Source organism: Cibotium barometz, chromosome 33, assembly GCF_041138505.1.
Source record: "Cibotium barometz isolate CiBa-2024 chromosome 33, ASM4113850v1, whole genome shotgun sequence".
NCBI lineage: Eukaryota > Viridiplantae > Streptophyta > Polypodiopsida > Cyatheales > Cibotiaceae > Cibotium > Cibotium barometz.
This window is the reverse complement of record NC_141078.1, coordinates 18731252-18757870: the sequence shown is the minus strand read 5'-3', so window position 1 is coordinate 18757870 and position 26619 is coordinate 18731252. Positions and strand designations below refer to the sequence as shown.

The 26619-nt window shown below is 46.7% G+C and overlaps 1 protein-coding gene across 1 annotated transcript in view; it reads right to left on the bottom strand.

Annotated features, from left to right (window-relative positions):
- The window catches only part of LOC147619376 (uncharacterized protein At1g32220, chloroplastic-like), a 58035-nt gene extending 32787 nt beyond the window's left edge, over positions 1-25248 (bottom strand). The window contains exons 1-7 of the mRNA XM_086773014.1: positions 25055-25248; positions 24827-24953; positions 24642-24730; positions 24250-24305; positions 23961-24016; positions 23648-23741; positions 19307-19386 (exon numbers count right to left, since the gene is read on the bottom strand). Coding sequence (XP_086629140.1) covers positions 19307-19386; positions 23648-23741; positions 23961-24016; positions 24250-24305; positions 24642-24730; positions 24827-24953; positions 25055-25110 — 558 coding nt within the window. The 5' untranslated portion in view covers positions 25111-25248. The remainder of the gene's footprint in view (positions 1-19306; positions 19387-23647; positions 23742-23960; positions 24017-24249; positions 24306-24641; positions 24731-24826; positions 24954-25054) is intronic.
- Between the last annotated feature and the right edge of the window lie 1371 nt (positions 25249-26619).

Sequence of the window (26619 nt, the reverse complement as noted above, 5' to 3'; positions counted from 1 at the left end):
TGACCTTGGGGAGTGCCGTCAAAGCCTTTACAATCACCTCTAAAGTAAAGGATACTGACGAACTGTACTCCAAAAAGTGACTCTACGTGCTACGGCATTCGGCGCTTGTATGTTCAAAAAGCCCACTATGTTCTCTCCAATCCTCATGATCACCCATTGAGCTCTCCTAGTGACAATGTGCCTGAATCTCGACCATTGCAGGTAAGAGTTGCTTGTTCACGGAAGTGCATAACCCACCCTACGTCCTGGAGGGGCCAAAACCATGGGACCAAAAGATGCAACTCTTGCCTTGAAGGATCTTCCCGCAACGTCGGGTACGACCCTCGATAAGATAATGCTCCTAGGGGAAGAGTGTCAATGGGCCCGCCAACTACGGCTCAGTGAAGCTCCTCTATGAGGAATCCGCACCTCTGCAAACACTGCAATCCTCCCAAACCCTGAATGTTTCATGAGACAATCCGCATAACTAAGAGGGGTGGGAGGTGGAACTATCGAACCTACCTGCAATGTCGGGTATGACCCTTGGAAAGATGATGCTCCTAGAGGAAGAGAATGTCAACGGACCCCGCCAACTACAACTCTATGAAGCTCCTCTTTGAGGATCACGCGCCTCTGCACAAATATTGCAGTCCTCCCAAACCTTGAATGTTCCATATAAGACGATCCACATTACTAAGAGCAGTAGGGGGTGGAACTGTTGAAACTGCCCTCCACTCAAAGTCTTGGGCGTGGGTTTGGATGGAGTGTAATCACTATCTGTCCTGGTGCGAAGCCACGTGACAGATGGGCACGAATCGTGCCCTCCATGTGCAGCCACTCTATCTGGATTCTGGGCCCTAGAATATGCATACTCTGGGCTCCATCTGTCACAATGAAGGTATCTATAAGAGGAAGGATAGGTACTGCCACCAAAACATTGAGAAATACAAAGAGAAGCACCTCCAGACTAGAGAACACCAACTCCCCTCTTGGGTCCTTGTGGCCAGAGCCATCTGTGAGGGCTAAAGGACGAAAGGACCAAATGTACAAGAGATCGGAGCAAAACAACACAGCATGAAATATGTGAGTGAGTCTACATATAATGGTGAGTGAACATAAGTACAGGAGCCGTCGGATGTGAGATAACTCTGAGTAGAAAGACCAATGCAGAAGCAAAGATGATGTCGGAGCTGAAGCACGCTTGATGACGAAGTCTTGCGTCGATATGTGAGGCAAAACACTCCGAGAGGTGGTCAGTGTCGAAGGCTCGCGTCGGTGGATGCAAAGGCACTCCAAGGATGTAGTTGCAGTGGAAGATGAGGTGATAGAGGCTCTGGTGACAAGGGTGTTGCGGTACCTGAGGTGGTAGATGAAGAGCAAAGAGGGCTGCCGTCCTGAGTGGTGTAGTGGTGCAAGCTTTGATGACAAGGGTGTTGCAAGACCTGAAGGGTGCAAGCTCTCGTGACAAGGGTGCTGCGTACCTGAAGGGTGCAGGGTCTAGTGACAAGGGTGATGTGTACCTGAAGGGTGGTGAGGAGCAAAGAGGGTGGTGAGGTGCTGTGTACCTGAAGGGTGGTGAGGAGCAAAGAGGGTTGTCGTTCCGAGTGGTGCAAGCTCTAGTGACAAGGGTGCTGCATACTTAAAGGGTGTCAATGGTGAAGATAAGCAGAGAGTGCGCTGTCGTCCTGATGGTGTAATGTAGTAGACAGTGGGCTGTTGTCCAGATGGTGAGCGCTGAGGAACCGAATACCCTCTATAGGTTCCCCACCACGAATGGTGTATTTGATTTTATTAGAATGATGTAAAATACTGAAATAAAAGACTGACTGAACCTTCTTGGCTGAGATGGATCTCTGCCCTTGATCTTCAATCCTTCACGCCTTCTACGTTAGCTTGTTATAGGCTGTCCTGGCCCTTGGTTCAGCTTCAGCACTTCATGAATGATGAGATGAATGGAATGATTTGTGGGCTGGGTATTTATACCCCTTCTGGACAACAGTCGGCTAGCTAAAAAGCAGCCGGCTGTCTCAAATATGCTCCACGACTGATAAAATACAGCACACAGCCTAATAAATGCTGCGCATGACTGAATATGTGACTGGACACCTAGGTGCATGGAAAAAAGAGGCTGGGCACTGTGCGCCTGACATCTTGGAGGCAAGCAGCCTGTTCGGGCTGCCCCCCACACTTGCCCTACACCCCTCCTAGGGCTGGATATCTAGTCGGCTACCCTTGCAAGCCCCTAGGGCTGTCCTACAGCCCTCCCATGACCTACCAATGGCTGGTGGGTACAGCCAGGGCCTTCCTGGCCCTTATGCCCATGCCCACATGAGTTCCTGGGGTAGCCCTATGGACTGGCCCCTTTTCCTAAATGCAAACCCTACTGTCTACACAATGATCCGGCATCCAATATCGTACCAGATACACACTCACTGACATCATTCCAGAGGGAGACTCACAGCGTGGATTGGCACTGTTTTCATGTGCAGGACAATAAACACCTGACCTCGAACGACTGGGATGGAACCCTGGCTAACTCGTCCCAGATTAGGCTCACAACGGACCAATTTTCCATCCCAGGTCCTGCACCTTCTGTACAGATATGTCTAGTTGGCATCCAAGTGCAGGATGCACGTGACATCCCCTTCTGCTTAACTAAACGGAAGCTGCTTAGCCTCCAAATAATCCGTCAATAACGCCGGATAGTCGTCGAAAAACTCTTTGTCAAGCCATACCGCTTCATGGGTCCCTGGGTCCTGAAACTTCGTGAGGAACTGTCTTTGCCTTCGGCCTAAGCCATGCTTGAAACGGTACAAAAGGATCTGTTCTGGAACCATAACTTCTGATTCATCAATAATATTTGGTTCCACCTTGTCTTTAACTTCTGAAGGACTCGGACCTAAATATGGCTTTAACCAACTAACGTGAAACACATCGTGCATAGTCCAACTCGGAGGTAGCTTCAACTGTATTGAAACCTCATTAATCTTTTTCTAGATGGGAAAAGGTCTAAAGCTCCTGAAAGACAACTTTGGGCATCACTTGCCCACCTGTTTCAACCTTTGCTTCATAATCCGAAGATAAACCCAATCCCCTTCCGAAAACGTCATATCCCTTCTGTCTTTATTGGCATGTCGAGTGTAGGCCTCTTGCGCTTTAGCCAACCTGTCTTTTACTGACTCTAAAATCTCCTGGTAAGACTCCGTAACTCTGTTCGCTTCAGGTACTGAAGACGAGGTCCTAGTCAAAAACGACTGGAATGGTCTTCCAAACGCTCCCTCATATGGAGTCTTGCCAATAGCTGAAGAAAAAGAATCATTCAAAACATCTTGAACTGAAGGCAAATAAGATTCCCACTTACCTTGCTGATCATGGACATAACACTTCAGCACATCAAAGGCCAACTGGTTGTAGATCTCTATCTAGTTGTCCGTTTGTGGGTGAAATGCACTCGAAAAATCAATTTAGTACCACCAAAGTTATCAAACAATGCCCTCCACCAAAAATGACTGGTGAATTTGGCATCTCAATCTGACACTATGGTCCTAGGAATCCCGCCAATCGGGTACCAATGTCGAATGAACAACTGGGCAACATCCTCGACGATCACATTGGCCCTGCAAGGAATAAGCATAACAAATTTGCTAAATCTATCAACAATAGTTAAGCACTGAGTATTACGCTTACTCGCACTGCGAGGCAGATTCGTGACAAAGTCCATTGAAATATCTTGGAAAGGTCCTTCAGGAATTGACAAGGGCTATAATAACCCTATCTTCTTTCCACGAGGAGCTTTCACCTTTTGACAAATATCACAACATTGTACATATGAAAACACATCTTGCCTCATCATTGGCCAATAATATTGCTATTCCAATTTCTCCAGAGTCAAAGTCATGCCCCTATGACCACCAGTAATGGCGTCATGGGCGTCATGGAGAAGAGCTGCCCTGAACGACTTCATGACACACAGTCGGCCTTTGTAGAAAAGCCAATCATCGCGTATCAAAAAGTGGCATGGTCCAGTGGCATCCAATGCATGTTCCCACTGTGTACTGAATTCCTCGAAATCCGCGTACGTGTGCTTCATGTCGTCTAGTCCCGTACCAACAAGGTCGAGTCTAGTGGTCTGAATCGAAGTCACTTGTCCCTTCCTGCTCAAAGCATCAACCACTGGGTTGGCCTTTCTTGGAAGGTACTCAATCATACCACCAAATTGCTAGAATATCTGGCTCCAGCGGTGTTGTCGGTCACTCTATTGTGCACTTGGCATTGTCTGAATCCAACGTAATGCCTGATGGTCAGTGCGAACCTCAAAGTCACGGCCATAAGGGAAATGTTTACAATGTTTCAACGCATGTATAACTGCAAGGAGTTCACGATCGTAGACTGAGTAATTTTTCTCTACGGGCAATAACTTACGAGACATGTAAGCTACTGGATGACCATTATGTTGTAATACACCGTCAATTGTGATGCTACTCGCATCGATGATCACCTGAAATGGCTCGTCCCACGAGGCAAGTGCTAAACAAGGCGCTTCTGATAAAGCCACCTTAAGGTTCTTGAATGCCTCCAGCGCTCGTGGAGTCATTCGAATCCGTTGCCTTCTTGCTTGACACCCTTTAGCAGATCGGTGAGATCTACCGAGAGGTCAAAAAACTTGTCTGTGTGGGTGGAGTATGCCTGGCATATACCCACAAAGGATCTGATGTCATAAGCTGTCTGAGGTACTTTCCAATTGACAATCTCGGCCACCTTAGCCGGATCAAGTCGAATGCCGTCTGCACTAATTATGTATCCAAGGTAATGCACCTGGAACAAATAAAATTCCGACTTCTTCTCATTGACATAGAGCTCATTGCTTTCCAACAACTTAAGGACTTTCTCCACATCAATGTCATGCTGCTCAACCGTAGCCGAAAATACCAGTATGTCGTCCAGAAATATGAACACACACTTTCCAATTAATTCCCAAAAAACACGCATCATCATGCAGTTGAATGTAGCTGGGGCATTCGTCAAGCCAAACGACATGATCACAAATTCATAGTGGGCCCGTTCCGTATGGAAGGCTGTCTTGGGGATATCCCCCTCCACAATCCGCACCTAGTGGTACCCACTCTTTAAATCGAGTTTCGAGAACACCTTAGCTCCATTCAGCCTCTCAAGAATATAATCTATTCGAGGCATCGGGAATCTACTCTTGATAGTCAGCTTATTGAGTGCACAATAATCGACACACAAACGAGAAGACCCATCTTTTTTCTTGACAAACAAGATCGGTGCTTCAAATGGTGACACGCTGGGGCGGATGAAGCCAAATTGCAACAATTCTTGGAGTTGGCAGTCCAACTCCGATTCCATTGCCTTGGAAAGGTGATATGGAAACTTGCTCAGGGATTCCGAGCCTGGAAGGAGGTCAATCTTGTGGTCCTCAGGTCTGGACAAGGGGGGCCAGGGAGGGAGATTGTCCCAAGAAAAAATCTTATGGAACTTTTCATGGAGAGCCAAATACTTCTCGAAAGCATTGGCCACCGTCTGGGCCGTCTGGATGTATATCATCGCACAATGTGCGCCTTTCCTAATTGCTCGCTTAGCCTGTAACTGTCTTACGAGCGGAAAGATCGGAATTCTTGGCTCACACTTAATGGTCACTGGGGCATTTGATGCATTCCGATTAAACATCAGGAAGAAACTTGTGAAACCACTGAATGCCGAAAATTTTGTCTGCTCCTACAAGAGGGGAAACCATAAAATCACGCACAAACTCTATGCCCTGAATAACTAATTTAGTACTTGGAGCTTTATACTTGATGCTCGTTGTCATGCCTATGCTAAAACCCTCAACTTGTTTGTCCACCAAAGTCAAGACGAACCAAACACGCCAAGCGGCCTGTTCCGTGACCACGTCCTCCATGCTACTGCTATCAAACAAGACGATTCTCTGGCCACCTATGTAGCCAAAGGTCTTGAGCAATTCGTTGCGCTCATACTCCTCCTGGTCATGGGCGCCCTTCTGCTTATCTTCGAGCTCCCGGCTACTGATTGCTCCAACTGAAGCATTGGAACTTGAAGAACTAGGGGCAGCCACTGGGGTCTGTGTGGGAGCTGGGCTCACCTCAAACGCTATGGAAGAAGCTATGGAGGCGGCGGCGGCAGTCTTTGGAGCGGTAGTCTTCTTAGGACACTCCCGAGAAGTGTGGCCTTTTGTATAACAAAAGAAACACCTATCCTCCTTGTACTAAGAAATCTCCTCAACACTCAACTTGCCACATGTCTTGCCTACCTCCGCTTTCTGGTCTGGAGTAAGCTTGGACGCGTTGTTCGAGTTCTTGAAGCGAGAGGCTCCCGTGCTCTATCCTAGGGAAGACTGAAACCGATCCCGTCAAAGTGGGAATAGACTTCGTTGGACACCCACACATAATAGCACAACTTAAATATCACAATTTGAATGGACAACTTAATAACAACTGAAAATTGAAATGAAATGAAATGTTGTTCAATGGACACCAGCACTGGGGCCGGAACGGGCCGACCCCCCCCTCCCCTCAATATATGATATATTATTGGGAGTATTTAACAAATACAATGCTCCATGGGTTCAAAGAACCAGATGATGTCCATGTACAACTGAGATGAATACAGTACCAAACAAGAGACTTGAAGTAGACGTTCGAAGGAGAGCAATCCACTTGTGTAGTTTAGTCTCTACGGTCCTGTGCCTTCACTGGAATCTACGAGGAGCGCCCCACTAGTGTTCCAAGACCACGCACAAACAGGCGCTCCTGTACTAACGCCTGGCTCTCCCAATCTCGACACCCATGGACCGTGGTTCTCCAAAAGCTTGGACTACCCGGCACCGAACGGGTGTTAGCGGTAGAGAGAATCCTTTATCAGATTTACAAAAAAATCCTTTACTTAAATCTCAATCCACTTACTGTAGCTCGCGAGTGGCAGACAAATACCCGATGCATCTAGGTGCAGCTACTAGAGATGGACACCAGGGCGCAGCAGCTTGTCGAGGAGGAGCAGCCGCCTGTGTAAAAAGCGTAGCCGCCTGAAGAGGGGAGGCGCAGAGCCGCCTGTAGCCACCTATGGAAGGGAGGCGCAACCCCACGCAGCCGCCTGTAGGGGAGCGCACCCCCACACAGCCGCCTATAGAAGAGAGCGCAACCGCCTGGGGGAGGCGCAGCCGCCTGTTGTGGAGAACACAGTCGCCTATGAAGAGGAAGCACAGCCACCCGTATAGCCTGTGGAAGGGCAATGCAGCCCCACGTAGCCGCCTGATGGTAGAGAGTGCAGCCGTCTGGAGAGGAGAGGCGCAGCCGCCTATGGCCGCATGTGCAAAGGAGCGCTGCCGCCTGTATAGAGAGCGCAGCCGCCTGCAAGGGGAGGAACACAATCACCTGTTGTGCAGAGCGCAGCTGCCAGCTGGAGAGCACAGCCGCTTGTAGTCGCCCGTGGAGAGGAAGCACAGCCGCCTGCAGAAGACAGGCGCAGCCGTCAGCAACCTGCAGAAGAAGACGCGTAGCCTCCTGCGTAGAGAGAGCAGCCCACTGGTGTGCAGCAACCGGAGGGCAAGTGGAGAGGAGATGATCGCTTGCTCAATCGTGAATCCCAGCCGATGAGGTGGTCATACATATGTAGGTGTTGGAGAGAGAGTACACGACCACAGCTGGCCGGCTCCCCTAGCTTGCATGGGGGCGGCCAGTTTCAAGGTGGGGTGTGGGTAGGTGGCCATGCACCCACCCCCACACATAAAAGGTTCCTTCTTACCCTTCATGATGAAAAAAAACGTGGGTGCCCACCCTACCAAGGACATCACTAAATATTTGGGAGGGTGCCCACTCTTTTAATGAATGTGAACTTACAACCTTATAAAAATAAAGGTTAGAAAGAAAGCTATTAAACAAACAAGTGCAATACACTTACCACCTGTTCACACGCAACAAAACTCGTCAGAAGACAGGGCAAACTTCACACCACTCGCAGGCGTCCCCGCTCAGTAAGTGGCACGTCAAACAAGCAAACACAAAAATACAAGTCATGCGAAAACAGTTCCAAACATGCAAAACATGAATGCATGTGCAAACAGTATTATGGACATATCTCCCGTTCATGGAACAAGTACAAAACATCTGTCGGGCACAAAAATGGCACGACAGAAAACATAAATCCCGGTCTTCCTATGGAGTGAGAGTCCCATAGGTAAGACACAGATCCAAGCACGAGCCTCCCTTATGGAGTGACAGTCCCATAGGCAAGACACGGCACAAATACTAGCTCTTCCATGGCGTGACAATCCCATGGATAGAACACACTCCAGGTCATACACGGGTGGCACCAGTCTGGCTCCCATCCATGTTATGCAAAAATACTGGCCCCTTCACATGAGACACTGATCTGGCCTCAAGTGAACGAGACACAAATCTGGAGATGGACCAAATGGTTGGCCAATTGGTGACATCCCCCCGGGCTTCTAAAGAGTTGTCCTCAACTGAAAAGCCTCAAGATATGCCTGCAACAACTGTGGGTAGTCAACAAAATAATCCTCATTTACCCACTTTGCATCAATGGGCAAATAATTTTTGAACTTCACAAGGTATCTCCTGGAAAGCTTTCCTGCAAGTAGCTTTCGCTCCTTGTGAAAGACAATCTGTTCTGGCTGGAGGATCTCCTCAAGCTCATCTCTGGCGGATCTTCTGTGACAGGCTCGTCAAGATCTGGCCCCACATATTTCCGGAAAAGACTCACATGAAATGCATTGTGAATCTTCCAATGACTACGTAAAGCAAGCCTGTATGAAACTTCATTGATCTTTTGAATCACCTTGAAGGGTCCATAATAGCGAGGAGAAAGCTTAGGATATGATCCTTCTCGTCCTGGACTCTTGCGAAGCCTAGCTTTCTCGAATTTCAGCAAAACCCAATCACCTTCTTTGACTTGCATGTCCCTTCTATGCTTGTCAGCAGCCATTTTATGCTTATCTTGTGACCTTGCAATGGCTGTCCGTACCTGAGCAAAGGCTACATCCAAGTCACGAACATATTCATCGGCTGCAAAAATCTCATCCTTTGTACGAAGGATGGGTGGCAACACCACTCTACCATAAATAATCTCAAACGGGGTTTTTGCCTGTCAAATTTCACCTTTTGGCAAGTAATACATGCACGTACATAAGCCTCAATGTCTTTACATATGCTTGGCCAAAAGAAATATCTCTGAATCATGCGTGTAGTGGGCATGATACCTCTATGACCAGCATAAGGTGGAGCGTAACATTCCTCCATAACCTTTGGACGCAAATCCTTCACCACACATAGACGGTTATCCTTCATAAGATAACCCTCGTTGATAACATAAGAGGCATGTGAGTGACCAGCCATCAAATCAGTCCATATATGGCAAAAATCAGCATCCAAATGATACAAATCTCGCATAGCACATAAGTCCCCATGAGAGGCCACGGAAACTGCAGCCACATAAGGCCTCCTCGATAATGCATCTGCGACCACATTTTTCTTTCCCGGAGTATGCACAATCTGAAAATGAAACATGGAAAGAAAGTTCGCCATTCTCATCTACTTCTCTGAAAGCTTTGTTTGAGATAGAAAGTATCTCAAGCTTTGATGATCTATCTTGACTACAAATTCAACCCCAAGAAGATAATGTTTCCATATCTTTAAGGCATGAATTACAGCCAAGAGCTCTTTCTCATAGATATCCATATGAAGCTCGACATCATGCAAACGACGGCTCTCATATGCAACTGCATGCCCTTCTTGATTTAGGACATCCCCTATACAATCGCCACAAGCATCACATTCTACTACGAATGACCTTTGCAAGTCGGGAACAATTAATACGGGTCCACATATGATAGCATGCTTGAGCTGCAAGAAGGCATCCTGTTCTTTTGGAGTCCATTTGAAAGTGGTTTTCTTCTTTGTGAGATCATGTAAAGGGGTGGCTATCATAGCAAAATGCCTTATGAAACGCCTATAATATGAACATAATCCCAGAAAACTACGTACTTGATGTACGTTTTGCAATTCTGGCCAATTCCGAATGGTTTCTATCTTTGCAAGATCCATTGTTACTCCATCCTTGGATACCATGTGACCCAAATATTGAATCTCAAAAAGGAAAAACTCACTTTTCTTGGCATTAATGAAAAGTTTATGCTTCCGCAACTCTTCGAACACAGTGACCAAATGAGTTCTATGTTTCTGCTCACTCTTGGAGAAAACCAAGATGTCATCAAAGAATACACCTGTGAATTTGCGATGGGGTCGGAATATCCTATCCATCATACGATTAAACGTGGCAAGAGCATTGGTGAGACCGAAAGGCATCACCAAAAATTCATATAATCCAAAAGCTGTCCTGAATGCAGTTTTATGGACATCTTGTGGCACCACTCGTATTTGGTGATAACCACTCTTCAAATCAAGACGGCTGAAACAAGCCGAGCCATCAAGCTTATCCAAATGTCATCAATACGCGGAATTGGGAATCTATTCTTCATGGTAAGCTTATTTAAAGCTCTATAGTCCACACACATGCGGAATGACCCGTCTTTCTTTTGAACAAGAAGCACAGGAGAGCAATAAGGTGAGGAACTAGGCTGAACCAAACCTTTCTCTAATAGCTAATTTACCTGCTTCATGATCTCTTCTTGTTATGCGGCACTCACACGGTATGCGGGTTTGTTAGGTGGAGAACTACCTAGCAAAAGTCATAGCATCCACATTTTGATGACTTGGTACAATGCTATCACGAACAAAAACCAAGTACGCAGAAAGACTCTTTTTCATTGCTTTATTAATCTGGATGTGAGATACAAGTGGGATGGAATCCCCTTCTTTGCCGGCATCAATGAAATGTATGCCGCCTCTATGCATAAAAGAAATCATGTTGGTCTTGTACTCTTTGCAGGGCTCAAGCCTATGATGCCATGGCTTGCCCAACAATACATCACATCCATTTAGTAGTGCAACTAAGAAATGCTCATTATCAAGGTAGCCCTGGATATGTATGCGCAACTTCCCTATTAATGGGGTAACCTGCACCTCTTTGCCAACAAAGGCAGCTTCTGCTTCAATCTGAGGTCCCATGTTCTCAACCTCAATACCCAAGGCACCTGCCATCTGAATAGAGATGAAGTTATCAGTTGCATAATCATCAAACATGAATAAGACGGACTAATCCTTGATTTAAACCCAAGCTTTGCATACCATCCGCTCTTTTGCATCATGTTTTGTGTTTCCCTGCACATCGGGAACTGCATGCACATTAGCCTTGGTCTGCTTGTCCTCGTGCTTTGGTTTGCGGTCAGGGCATTGTCAAAACATGTGCTCTTTGCTGCCACAAGAAAAACATTTTTCCTCCTTGGCATATTACTCCCTTTACTCGGGGTCAAGCCAAATTTGTTCTTCTTTGGGGCCTGATCTTTAGATGAGGTATTTTCAGCTTTACCTCCCTTCTGGGTCTCCCGGAAGTTCTTTTTAGATGGCTGTCCACCTTTTTGCAGATTTGGGACAGCCTTGTCTTTGTCCTTTGAACCACCTTGATCTTGCTTGATTTTGAGCACCAATTGCTCCGTAGCAAGAGCAGAGGCTGTAAGCTGTTGCAAAGTATGTTTCGGGTGCAATTCAATGCCTGAACGATAAGCTGGTTGCAATCCGGAGCGAAACTTTCTCTTTCTTTCATCCTCAGTGATTTGCATAAAAGGAGTTACCTCAAGCAACACTTTCTAAAACTTGTTGACATACTGTTGCACACTTTCATTATCCCTTTGCTCAAGTCTATCCCACTTTTGGGTGAGAGTTAGCTCCGCATTAGGTGGCAAGAACTGAGCATAAAATCTGTCCTTAAACTCTTTCCAGGTGCAAATGGAGTCTTTGGTGATCTTTTCAGTGATCCACCAATGAGCAGCGGTCCCCTTCAAAAACATGCTAGCATGGCGTACTTTAGACTTCTCAGTGAAGTCCTCATCGCTAAAAGCAATGTCAAACTGTGCCACAAATGCTAACACTTTGGAAGCATCATGCTCTCCATGAAAAACATCAAACTTAACGGACTTGTCACCTGCTTTAAATTCCTTGAGCTTTCTGGCATGAGGCTCATGGTCCTCTCTTTTTCTTTTCCCTTTATCCAACGGGGCAGCCCTATCTGCATGGGCTCCATGGGCCATCATGGAAGTTTCATGAAGCACGGTGGCATGTGCTCCACGAACCTGAGAATCAGATGCATGTGACCTTCCTGCATAAGGCAATGTGTCTCCATGAGACAACTCAGTAGGCAAAGCTCTTCTAGTGGCAGACCTATCACCCCTTCCATGGAATACATGTCTTGAATGCATGTGACCATCATGCCCTCCATGAGCACTAGCATACATATACCTGTCAGCCTTTGTGCCTTGTGGAGAAGATGCCTGACGAGAGGCGATTGTCACCTCTTCCCTTTGCATAAATGACCTCAACCTTTGAGATGCGAGATCTCCATGCTTCAAGCGAGGTGGATTTCTGAATTTCAGCTCTCCATCTTCCCCCTCTTTGATGTCACCTTTGCGGAGGAGGTAGGAAAGTGCCAACTCCCTTGGCTTCTTGCCCACTTCTCGAGCCATGGACTCAAAAGTCACATCTACCATTGCATCTGCTTTCCTTGCTTCAATGGCACTTTGCACATAGGGATCTTCATGCAAAAATTTCAGCTCTTGCTCTTGTGCCTGCAAAAGCTTTCTCATATGCTCCAATTCAGCCCTCATTGCATCAAGCTCTTCTTCTTGCATGACTGTCTTTCCTCGAGACAGTTGTCCCCTTGAATCACTATCATTTACCCTCTCAAGGGGCTTGTGCCTTCCTTGTAAAGCATCAAAACCACGCGAGGCACTTAATGGGCCCCTCGAATTAGGCACTTCCAAAGGATTGCCTTGGCTGTCCATTGTGTTAAGTGTGCTAGAAGCGGGGTGTCTAATACACAGCTTCATTTCCCCACTAAGAAGAGGGAAATGACCGTGCTCTGATACCAATGAAACCGATCCCGTCAAGTGGGAATAGACTCCGTTGGACACCCACACGCGTAATAGCACAACTTAAATATCACAATTTGAATGGACAACTTAATAACAATTGAAAATTGAAATGAAATGAAATGTTGTTCAATGGACACCTGCACTGGGGCCGGAACGGGCCAACCCCCCCCCCCCCCCCCCCCCCTCAATATATGATTTATTATTGGGAGTATTTAACAAATACAATGCTCCATGGGTTCAAAGAACCAAATGATGTCCATGTACAAGTGAGATGAATACAGTACCAAACAAGAGACTCGAAGTAGACGTTCGAAGGAGAGCAATCCACTTGTGTAGTTTAGTCTCTACGGTCTTGTGCCTTCACTGGAATCCGCGGAGAGCGCCCCACTGGTGTTCCAGGACCACGCACAAACAGGCGCTCCTGTACTAACGCCTGGCTCTCCCGATCTCGGCACCCATGGACCATGGTTCTCCAAAAGCTTGGACTACCCGGCACCGAACGGGTGTTAGCGGTAGAGAGAATCCTTTATCAGATTTACAACAAAGTCCTTTACTTAAATCTCAATCCACTTACTTGTAGCTCGCGAGTAGCAGACAAATACCCGATGCATCTAGGTGCAGCTACTAGAGATGGACACCAGGGCGCAGCAACCTGTCGAGGAGGAGGAGGTGCAGAGCCGCCTGTGTAAAAAGCGTAGCTGCTTGAAGAGGGGAGGCGCAGAGTCGCCTGTAGCTGCCTATGGAAGGGAGGCGCAACCCCACGCAGCCGCCTATATAAGAGAGCGCAACCGCCTGGGGGAGGCGCAGCCGCCTGTTGTGGAGAACACAGTCACCTATGAAGAGGAAGCGCAGCCACCCGTACAGCCTATGGAAGGGCAATGCAGCCCCACGCAGCCGCCTGATGGTAGAGAGTGCAGTCGTCTGGAGAGGAGAGGCGCAACCGCCTATGGCCGCCTGTGGAAAGGAGCGCTGCCACCTGTAGAGAGCATAGCCGCCTGCAAGGGGAGGAACACAGTCGACTGCTGTGCAGAGCGCAGCCGCCAACTGGAGAGCGCAGGCGCTTGTAGTCGCCCGTGGAGAGGAAGCACAGCCGCCTGCAGAAGACAGGCGCAACCGCCTGTGGCCGCGTGTGGAAGAGAGGCGCAGCCGTCAGCAGCCTGCAGAAGAAGAGGCGCAGCCTCCTGCGTAGAGAGAGTAGCCCACTGGTGTGCAGTAACCTGAGGGCAAGTGGAGAGGAGATGATCGCTTGCTCAATCGTGAATCCCACCCGATGAGGTGGTCATACATATGTAGGTGTAGGAGAGAGAGTACACGACCACAGCTGGCCGGCTCCCCTAGCTTGCATGGGGGCAGCCAGTTTCAAGGTGGGGTGTGGGTAGGTGGCCATGCACCCACCCCCACACATAAAAGGTTCCTTCTTACCCTTCATGATGAAAAAAAACGTGGGTGCCCACCCTACCAAGGACATCGACACCAGTCTGGCTCCCGTCCATGTTATGCAAAAATACTGGGCCCTTCACATGAGACACTGATCTGGCCTCAAGTGAACGAGACACAAATCTGGAGATGGACCAAATGGTCGGCCAATCGGTTACAAAGACCCCGTCTGGTTCTAGCCTTTTGCCCCCGAGGCGGTAGCCTTGGGAGTAGCCGGCTAGGAAGTCTTGGGCTTGCCACCATTATGCTTCATTTCTGCACTCTGCGCAAGCGAGAGTGCGTCTTCGAAGGTGGCTAGCCTAAACATACGCACCTCCCACTGGATTTGCGTGTCAAGGCCATACAAAAAATTTCCTTTCTTATCCGAATCAGATTATAAGCCTATTTGCAAACATAACGTTGAAATTCTATTGGCAAACTGAAGGACTGGTCGTGCGTTCTGATGCGCTCCCTTGAACTCGTCTTCAAGTCGTTCAAGGTAATGGGACGGTAGAAACCGCTGCTTAAGGTCGCGGACAAACTCCTCCCACACATAAGTTACCATACCTAATCTGGTGTGGGCATGAGCCCACTGAGTCCACCAAGGAATGGCCTCACCTTCCACGTACAAACTGGCTAAGATAACTCTGTCAGTATCTGTCTTTCTAACTGCGGCAAAGAAAGCTTCAAACTGATGCAACCATGAATAAAGAGTTGTGGGGTCGAGTTTACCATTATACTTACTAAAGTTCATTTTCTCGGGAAAATGATTCGAGGGCACCGCTGGTGTCCATCTGGCGTCCAAAGTTGCAAGGTAACGCTCATCGCATAGCTTCGTCTTCGCGTTGTCGGATCTCCAATGCACGCATCTGCAACTCAAGCAAAGAGCTCGGCTGCGGTCGTGACCCTGCAAGAGGGTCCCTGTGTAGAGGATCTGGAATCTCGGATACGGAAGGAGAGGGAGATGGAAAACGCAGCGCTAGAGAACGGGTACGCTCTTCTAGAGCTAGGATTTGCACCTTCTGCTCTTCCAACTTGGTCATCTGGTCTACGATTGCTTGCATCATCTGCTGGAACATCTCTGTAACACTCAAGCCTGTTGCCCTAGCTGGACTGCCCGGTGCACTCTTGTCCCAAGGTTCTTGGTCTCTCTCGTCGTCGAAGCTTGCCATAGCAGGAAAATGCACTTCCTTTCCAGAGCGCAATCTAACCATCCACTATGTGTGTGGGAGGCTTCCGAAGGCTTCCGGAGACTAAAAACCAACCATCCTTCGAGGGGCAAGAGTCACTCCGAAAGGGGTAGTCCACCGGAGTCTAAAAACCAACCACACGAGCGAGAAAAAATTCTGGTTTCCTACTGAATCTTTACACTTGAAGTAGGCTCTAATACCACTGTAACATGCAAAAGCTTCGGGGGAGATCAGTAACTTCAATGCTCAGAAAACAGCACACTTGTTGCGACGAAAATTTTAACGCACAAAAGTGAATATAGATGTGCAGAAAAATAGAGAGAGAGAGCGAGGGAGAAGAGGACACAGTATTGAATCCCGAAAACCCTTTGTAGGGCCCCCACCACGAATGGTGTATTTGCTTTTATTAGAATGATGAAAAATAGTGAAATAAAAGACTGACTAAACCTTCTTGGCTGAGATGGATCTCTGCCCTTGACCTTCAATCCTTCAACCCTTCTGCGTTAGCTGTTCTAGGTTGTCCTCGCCCTTGGTTCAGCTTCAGCACTTGATGAATGATAAGATGAATGGAATGATTTGTGGGCTGGGTATTTATACCCTTTCTTGACAGCACTCGGCTGTCTCAAATATACTCCACGACTGATAAAATACAGCACACAGCCTAATAAATGCTGCGCATGACTGAATATGTGACTGGGCACTCGGCGCATGGAAAAAAGAGGCTGGGCACCGTGCACCTGACATCCTGGAGGCTGGGCAGCCTGTATGGGCTGCCCCACACTTGCCCTACAGCCCTCCTAGGGCTGGATATCCAATCGGCTACCCTTGCAAAGCCCCTAGGGCTGTCCTACAGCCCTCCCATGACCTACCCATGGCTGTTGGGTACAGCCAAGGCCTTCTTGGCCCTTATGGGGGTTGTCTTACACTTTCCCCATGCCCACAAGTTCCTGGGGTAGCCCTATGGGCTGGCCCCTTTTCCTAAATGCAAACCCTACTGTCTACACAGTGATCCGGCATCCAGCATCTTACCAAATACACAGACTCACTTACATCGTTCCAAAGGGAGACTCACAACGCGGACTGACACTGTTTTCATGTGCAGGACAATGCACAACCGACCTTGGACTCATGTGCAGGACAATGCACACCTGACCTCGGACGACTGGATGGGTGCCAGTTCCAGCTCCATCCACTAACCATTGGACTTCCAATTCCTGCCAAAGTGGAGATTTGCAGTAGGATTGCTACATGGCACATTTGGAGAGCTTGCTACAACGAGGACATCAAGGGCACCCTCCCTGTTACGACCCTGTGTTTTTCCCTCTGGACAACAAGCAGGTGGGCACGGGCACGGACAGTGTGAAGAGGCCTCAGTTGGATATGAAAAGGAAACTCATAGATGGTGGCCAGCCCAAGTGTGAAAGGGGACAAAAGGGAATTTTATTGTTTATAAGGTTTAATAACCTTTGAGGCTTAAAAATATTATTTTTTTGAAGGCATGCGTTTTTGCTCATCGCTTTTGGTGTTTTTGGAGAAAGCGAAACGCCTCTTTATAAGGCGAAGGGTGGCGGAGCTGAAACAGAGGTCGCCGTGTGGATCAGCTTGCGTAGGGCTGTGGGCGCTAAATGGACTACAACCAGGCGCTGCTGCACGTATAGGCTACAACAGGCAAGTGCTGTTGTGCAAGGGTTTCAACAAGGCACTGCTGTGCGCATGGGCTGCAGCCAGCAAGCAGTGCCAGGCAGGCTGCGCATGGGCTACAGCCAGGCGGGCTGCAGCCAGCAAAGGGCGCCAGGTAGGCTGTGCATATGGTTACCAGGCGGGTGACCAGGCGGCTACCAGGCTGAAGCGCAAGGGCTACAACAGGGCGCATGGGCTTCAAGCAGGGCTGCTGCGCACATAGGCCACAAGCAGGCTGCGCATAGGCTACAGGCAGGCGGGCTGCATCCAACAGAGGGCGCCAGGTGGCTGCGCATGGGCTATTGCCAGCAAAAGGGGACCAGGTGGCTGTGCGTAGGGACTGCTGCTAGTCGGGCAGCCAAGCGAGCATCAGGCAAGAGATTCTCTGCAGCCAGTCGCACAGCGAGGCGGGTGTCAGGTGGGAGGCTCTGGATTGCAAGCCTTGTTTACGAGATTGGGATACAGAGGATCAAGTTAAGATGCACAGGATGATGTTCTGGGAAGAGATGTGTGTTGCTCTTCATCTGGGACTTATGTGTATTCAGGGATTGCTTGACACGTCCTCTATCTTTCTCTCTCTAGGTTTTTGGCACCGTGATTGGATGGTGCATATGTGGATTTTTCTCATGGAAATAGGACATTGGTTTTTCAAGAAGAAACTGGACTTTGGTATCGAGGATACAGGCCTATGGTTTTTGGGATACAGGTCTTTGGTTTACCGGATACAGGTCTTTGGTTTCATGTTGAAAGCATGTCTCTGGATTCATGTGAACAGGTTCTAGTTTTCTCGAGGTTACGTGCAAGCTGTGACTATAGGAAGGACATATGGTTTGGTAGAGCGGGTTTGAGGGATCCATGTTAGTGATGGAGAAGACCTTTTCAAGCAGGGAGGTGTCGTACAGGTGTGCCTTCTCTATGGAATGCTTTGCTATGATAACGAGTTTTCTTTTGGAAGTCTTGGGTGAAAAGTTTCGAGGGATCCTATTGGTAGAGGATTCTACAAGTTGTACTTTGTACTTATTTTTGATCAAGTAAAGAAATACCGCAAGGGGCGCCACTGCGTTTTGGGGCCAACCGGTGTCCTTGTACTATTTGCAGGAGCACTCTAGCTCCCCTTGTTTGTTTCCTTTTCCAGGTTCCCATGGGTGATGAAGTGTTTTGTGTGCGAGTGTTTGCTTCACCGCCTGTCAGGCCGGTTTCACTCACCCCACCAGCGGAATCCATTCGGAGCATCTAGCTTGATATCATTCATACCCTCCATGGACAGCGGGGGACGCTTCACGGTGGCTCTAACTACATGCGGAGGCGCCCACGAGGCCTTCTTGAGGATTTGGCGTTTCGATTCCTTTCTTAGTGATAGTGGTAGTGAGCCCACTTGGCACTATAGACCACTTATGTGGTTCCCCCCCCCACCCCCATGCGTATGAGATAGCCTTCTCCCAGAGCAGCCAGCTGGAGAAGAGGAGCATCCTCCCCCCTTTTTAGTTTCTCAACTCACTCCCCCTCTACGGAGCTAAGTTTGTACTTAGCCATTATGGCTGTTTTGCTCGGTAACCAATAGAAGGATACCTTTCCCAGAAGATAAAAAAGGGGGCTGAGGAGAGCTGATGGTACCCATGTAGTGTGTTTTTTCTTTGCGATTTGGTGTCCAGGTGGTGGTTCTCTTTTGACTACTGGTGGTTTTGATTTACTAGGGTTTTCTTTCATGACATGGTGCTGGCCAGCCTGTGGCCTCTGATGTGTTGTTCTCAGTTTTTATTCAACCTCATTTTTTGGGATTCTGTGAAGGGGTTCACAGTATGGTGTTGGCCAGCATGTGGCCTTGGATGTCTTTTTTTAGTTCATGTTCTACTTCAGTATGAAGGGCTGCCTGCTTATAACTAGTTTTTCCTGCAAAGGGGATATATAACAAATATACAAAAATTTCTCCTCCCCCCCCCCCCCCCCCCCCCCCCCAAAAAAAAAAAAAAAACCCCCGAAGCTTGCACATATAACAACCAACCTTGCCCTCGTAATATCCGCGCAAAATAAACGATGGGAAGCCAAAGTCAAATGCTGAGATGTAAACAAAGCGCTTCACTCCTGCAAAAGCATCAACATAAGATTAAACTTTATGTGAGCTTTTCGCACTTAATGTCTTGAAGCTAAAGAGAGAAACAGTGGAAGGCTCGTGTAAAACACTTGAGGACAACAAATATGTAGCCTATTGTATGTAATGCTGAAACAAAATGGATAGACAACACTACAACAAAAAACAAGCTCTATGCACAACTTGCACAAGATGGAGATTGAACTGTAGCTAGCTAAGAACTCTGTGGACTCTTCTGTCACTGTTTTTTGGGGAGATTGCACTTTCTTCATCTATAGGTTTGGCTAATGCCATGAAAGTGTGGTACTACATCTCTACTAGATGTCTTTTCTTTGGAGGCATCCACACCTTTCCAATATAGCCTAGGTGACCTCAATCTTGAGCAAAATCACCTAGGCTAGAACATTATCCATTACAAAGAACAAAGTATGACCCTTCCAGTCTACGTGGACATCAAGGCTGAAAAACCGCTCTTTTTCCTAGAATAACATCAACCCTATCTAGATTCATAATCAAAAAATATAGCAACTCTGTATAGTTTTGCTTAAATATCAATAACTGAGAGGCACACCAATCCCAAATTTGTCTCTGTCCCGCCGTCGGGTTCACACAGTACACATGATCACTTGGTTGCGTCTCCACTCACAACTTCTGCATAAGTTTTGCAATTAATAAAGTTGTGGGTACTGGCAAGGTCAAAAAGGGTATGCACAATCTTCCCATCACCGACCCATACATCTGTATCAAGTTTTTCGGACCGAAGGCTGACGGGTTGAAGTTACATTCCATGCAGACACGATGATCTAGAACTACAGTATTAACAAAAGTAATTTTAGGGTTACCTTTCACTTCAGTCACTTGAGCTGCCTTGGGCTTGTTCTTCGCTTGCACCTTCAGATGTCCTTTTGGACCGCAACTGAAACACCAGCCCTTCCGAATGTTCTGGAGGTTCTACGGGTTCTTCTTCTCTTTCTTTGGATTGGGTTTAGCCAAAGTCAGGGCCTAGTTTGGGTGATGGTGAAGCCTTCCCAAACTTAAAACTTTCATTTACAATGGAAACCCTGTTTGAAAGTACATGTGATCTAAGGCTTGTGAGAGATATTCTTCAGAGTCTGACTAGCTATCGTCTCCTCATAGATCTCAGCATACCAGATGGTATTCCTCAAGTGTTTTGCTATAATTATTCCTCACCTCGAGCTTACAATCTCGGGACAACCACAGATAAAGAAACCACATTGACATCCATGTGCATCGCCCAAGACTGCAACTCTCTAAACATCTGTAAGTATGTGTCAAAAGGCTTGTTTTTTATATCCAACTCTACAAACTTGAACACCACATCAAACTCATCTTCCACATAGAGAAACTCATCCAGAAACTATGTCTCGAAATACCCAAGTAGTGGGTTTGTTCCTCGGTTCTCTCCACCAAGTCAGGGCTTTCCCTTTCAGGAGACCCCGTACCATCTCAATCTTTTGAGCATTTGGGAAAGGATGGAACTTGAAATAAACGCTCCAACGGTTCACCAAGAGTCAACAATTTCCTTGGTCCTCTCCTTCTCAACCACAGAAGCCTCGGGCATGAAAGAAGGGGCAACAACTGCTCTCTATAGAAGAACCACATGTCCCCGAAATTGCTGCACATCTGCCAGGAGTTTTTCCATCACAGAAACAAAGTATGTTTTTGCTACAGCTTCTACCTCCTCCGTCTCCCCAGTCGCCTCCTGCTGCTTGTCATGGTGACCCAAATCATTGGTGAAGGTCAATCTAGGCAGAGTCTCCATGGGAGTATAAGGAAAGAGATAGAAGAGAAGGAACAAGGAACACAGTCCCGCAAGCAACCCCAAGAAATCAAGTGCTAAATGGCCTGTACTACACGTGGAATAGCCTGCCATTGGAAAGAGAGAATCTGTAGGCTGAATTCTGCCCTGCTGTGTGCGTTGGTGTAAGTAAAAGAGAAGCCCTCTTTATGCTCACTAGAGGCTGCGTGTGTTTTCAAAAGCAGTGTAAGATTTTGCACTGTTCTAGATATGCGCTCATGAAAAGCAGCCCCTCTTGTCCACGTTTTTCCAAAACCGACCTGTACACACACGTGCATCCTAAAAAAACGTTTTTTGGGCTTCTATGCTTTTTTTTTCTCTCTGCATGTTCTTTTCCCTCTAGCACTGCCCTTCCCATTCTGCAAACGACCTGTGCCTGCAGCAGCATTGCCCTCCACAGGCCCGTGCTGCTGTACAGCTGCCATATGGTTGTCCGGATAATGTACGACCTGTTTACGTTAGGCTGCCTGCTGTGCACAGTTCCGCCGATGCTGCAGATCGACTCAAACCTTCTGCGTGTGTGTGCCCTCACGTAGCAAACAGGTGTTGAAGCCTATCTATGCACCGCTAACACCCATGAGGACTGCCTTTGATCACCCAAGGGTGTCCTCCCACCGCCTTTGGATAGACACATGGAGAGCTGAGGGCATTCCACAAGATGATTTGATCGGGGAGACTGAGTTAGAGGAGCACCACATGTTTAGATGCCAAGTCTTTTATGAGATGCCAGGACACTTCCGCTACCTCTTGAGAGGGGGGTTTGGGCCTCTTCACGGGTGATGCAGCACAAAGACCAGAGAGATGCCAAAGGACTATTCTTGCTAGAGATGCACCCTCACAAAGAGAGCTTGATGAGACCGCACTGTGGGTGGTAGGACACCACACAGACTTCTTTGGTCCTCACCATATGGTCACAATTGATTCTCCGCCCCCCGATAGGACAAAGATCCGAGAGAGTATACCCCAAGCTCAAGGGATGTTGGCCCCTCGCACACATGGAGTCCTTATAGAGAGGGCACCATCCCTTTTGAGAGCCAGACAGTCACGTGCCCACCTTAATCCGGTGCCATGTAGACATGATTATTCCTTACAGCTGCCTCAAGGGCAAAGTTAGAGAAAGATTATGCACAAATTGGAGCCATTTTGGCAGCCTTATAGGTGCCCAAAGGTACCCAAGACATGCACCGATGGTTGGTACATATTATGGGCACAATATGAACGCATTTTATGACATTTTCAATGACCTTTTATGGCCTCAAAAGTGAAAACCAACCTGATTACGACTTGCTACAGAAATCCCTATATAAAGGCAAGTCGTGGTTCGTTCTTCGCATTCAAAGATAGGGATTGCATAGCCAAGACTAAGGGCATGCAATCTAACAATATGGCTCAGCCAAGTACATCTCCAAATCAGCATTTTCCATTAACGCACAAAGGAAAGCATTAGTTTAAGCATAGCATTCATTGTCTAGATCTACATTGGATCTATGACACTCATTATAATTACTCATTCACTCAGTAACAAAGAGTAGGAGTAGGTTAGGTAAAGAGTCTCTCTACTTCTCTATGTCATGAGCATGTGATTGGCATTAATCATCATTCAATAACCTAGAGTAGGAGTAGGTTAGCTAAAGAGTCTCACTCTTCTCCTCCTCTCTACTTCTCTATGTCATGAGTATGTGATTGGCATTAATCTTTATTAATTTGCATTAATCATCATTAAGCATGCTTTTGCATAGTAGCCATGTTACACAAACATCCTCATCCCCATAGATTCACGCCATCTGATCGTCAGCTCCAAATCAAGGACATACTCCAGCACCACCAAGCGGCTCCAACACGGGAATAGGCATTAATTCTATGAATTCAGTCAGGAGAGGATGCCACATGATAGTACCACCTATATCACTCTGGATGTAAGCCTCATGTAATACGTGGGCCCTGTTTTCTTTAGACACACAAGACTTTTTTTGTTTTATGCTGCAACTGTCTCTCTCAAGGACTTATGATGACAATTCGACCACATCAATAAGACTTTCACAAAAGCTGCATCAAACACACCAATATTCAGTTGTATGTATGATATATACAACTTCAGTCTCAGGCCAATTTGGACACATGGAGGATTCGCCATCCAAGCCATTGAATGATGAGATTTTCCGCAGTTTTATAACCTTATTTCTTTAGCAAAGAGTCATTTCGTCGACATTGACAATGTCTGCCCCATTATCATTAAAACCGAGTGAAATGAGAATCAAGAGACAAATTAAAAGATAATATAATCCATCATAGTGAATGTAACCGTGCATGTGTGGGTGTATGGAAGGATGGGTGGGAGTGTGTGAGCACATATCTCCACAAAGGACACACAATAGTCAACCTCTTGATTAAAAGAGAGAAATAAGGGCTTTTTAGAAATTGTTATATTTCAGTACCTGAAGCATAAGCTGCATCAATGGCTGCAACATTTGCATCCCCATTCACTTTGCGCATTGTTTCATTAGATCCAAAACCTCCTACACAAGAAATCTGCCTACCAAGACAAGGTTAAATTCTGTCACAAAATCAAGGCACATTCCACAGGACTTTGTAGAGACCTTTCAAGGCAGAGACACATTGTTCTATTTACAGGCACACATCCCCAAACTAGTTTAAGAATCGTGCAATAGATTTCTTCTCATGTGGGTGACACTGTAGGATAAGATGTGCAACACCAAAAAACTAACTTGGATATAGGGAAAAGCATACCACTGCAGAGGCCTCCTTCAATATAGATTTCCATTTGTCTGGTTCAAACAAGCTTCCTGCAAGTGCCAACTGAGAGTCACAGACTGGAGTGGATGATAACGTGTGCAGAACCGTTTGAAAAGTTTCTAGTCCACAGAACACACTCCACACCACACACACTAGTAAACTTTGTACCCAAAATTCTTCTTTTGCAAGTACATATAGTACAGGTATGACTAAGCTCTATTATGCAATTTAGCAGGACCTACACTCTGCAACAGTAAAAAATAAGAGTGTTGCAATGTACAACCTTGAACCCAAGTAACATCAGAAGTCCAATTCTCCTGCAGCTTTGGCCTTCCAGATCTACAAAGCACACAAGAAGACAAGCAGTCAGCTGAAATGTTTGCCTACATGCCACTGGATTTGCCAGAGAAAAGGTATTGACAGCTTCAACCTTGTGATTTGCTAGAGCAGAAAATCAATTATTATTTAAGGGCCTTACAGATTACCTCCCCATGAGTGACAGGGGAGCAATCGTGGCCGCCTCTTGCAGATGGACAGGGGATCTCCCTTGCTGTCCAATGGGAGGGGGGTGATCTGTAAAGCCCCTTAAACCATTCAAAGAAATGTATGGGTGTGACTGAGACCTTTGCTAAGGCAAGACCAACAAACACTCAAGCAATTACTCCCACAAGTCACCTGCTGAGACTCACGACAGGAAGTCCTCGCTGCAGAGCTTCTTTGCAAACGTGCGTACCCACAAAACCGTTTCCACCCAGAACAAGCAACTGCCCACACAGGCAGCAGGCCATCAATGCAAGGGCCAACAATGTATGTTTTCAAGATAGAACAAAATTGCAAAAAAACAAGGCCAATGGAAGTACCTTGTTTCGATCTGGTGGCTTTGCACTTTCACCTGCATCCCCTCCTCCTACTACTTCCTCCACTCTGGCTGTGGGGGAATCCGCAGACGTGGAGAATCTGCTCTGCTCCACGCCGATCATCATTGAGCTGCCACAACATGCATAATCACTCATGTGCCAATTCGAGAAGATATAAATGGGCATCTAGGATCAAAACCCATCACGAGAAAACCCAAACCATGTACCAACCTGCTTTGGCCGTACCCTAGGCGCCGGTACTGACGAAAAATTCTCATCATGGCCATCTCTGTTGGTGGTGTTTGCACAGCAAGAAAAAGAAGCTACTCAACTGAAATTTGGTACGCCCGTTTTTTGAATTGAATGCAGGCGCAGCAAGCAGCCTTGCTAGAAGCATCCCGTAGATGGCACGTAATGCTTTGTATAAGACTATTTCCTTGTTTTTCTAAACGCAATTGCCACCTTGGCCACACTAAAAGATCTCTTTAGACCGCCCATTCATAAGTGCTATCGTCTTTTACACAAATCTAGTTTGAATGAACGAATGGCCCAAACTCGCATCGAGTCGGTCAATTGCTAACCGATGTAAAGTGCTCCAAGGTATAAACATTATTGGGGTAAAGGACCTTTTTTCGGCTAGCCTAAGAGTTTCCATGCACACACGTAATGCATACTCGTATCCTTTACGTGTATGTTTGTGTCTATGGCACATGCACATGCACATAGAACACATGTAAAGCACACGTACATAGAAAACACACACACACACCACACACATGCACATAGAATAAGAATATATCTTTGAATAAGAAACGATATCTAAACAAACATGCAAAGAACGTAGGATAAAAAAAGATCAATATGCAAAAAAAGTGAAAGAAGTGAGAATCAATCGATCGATCTAGCAATCATTAGAAAAATGAAGCTTGTGCTTCTAAGAGCGATCAACCACCACGGGCAATACATAACCTACACACAAAAGAGATAATTATTAATAAAACACCATTTAAAAAGTAATAAATATCCAATATAGTTAACCTCACTAGACACAAAAGAGAGAATTATTAATAAAACACCATTTAAAAAAGTAATAAATATCTAGTATAACCTTACTAGACACAAAAGAAGACCTAGATAAAGCTATGCGAGCAGGTGCTATAAAGAACTCCTATCGAAATGAGTAGCTCCTATACACAATAAACTAGCCCTCTGGTATAGAGTAGCCCTCAAAACATGCAATACATGTCTCTATGTCATGGACAATGTCATAAACGCACTCTTTCCTATATACATAGATCCCCAGCTCCTCATTGGGAATACCAATCCCATATCTCTCAAAGCCCTCATATCTATAACTCTAGCCATGAAAAAGTCCACCATAGGTAGGTGTCTAAGGATCTGTGTACAATGCGTCAATGTGTTCATTGGAAGCATCAAGAGGGTATTGCCTCAACTAGACTACACGTAAATCACCAATGATCTTCAATAGTCCGAAAAAACTGATGTTCAGAAAGCCCGTACACAAGAGGACAAGCCATGCATAAATACACTCCAAGAAAAGAACATCGTAGTACTAGCGAGCTTAGCTTCTCGAAAAAAACTTTCCTTTCACATGCAATTTTCTACACTTTTAGAGTGTGGGTGGGCCTCTTGGGTTTATTGATTTTTTGAAAAAAAAATAACCTTCAAATAAGTTTTTTTTAAAGATCAAAACGGATGTGCAAATCTTTGCTAAGGCCTGACCAAGCCCAATATATCCACACAGTTCCGGCTGTAGATAAATTTTTGCCCAAGAT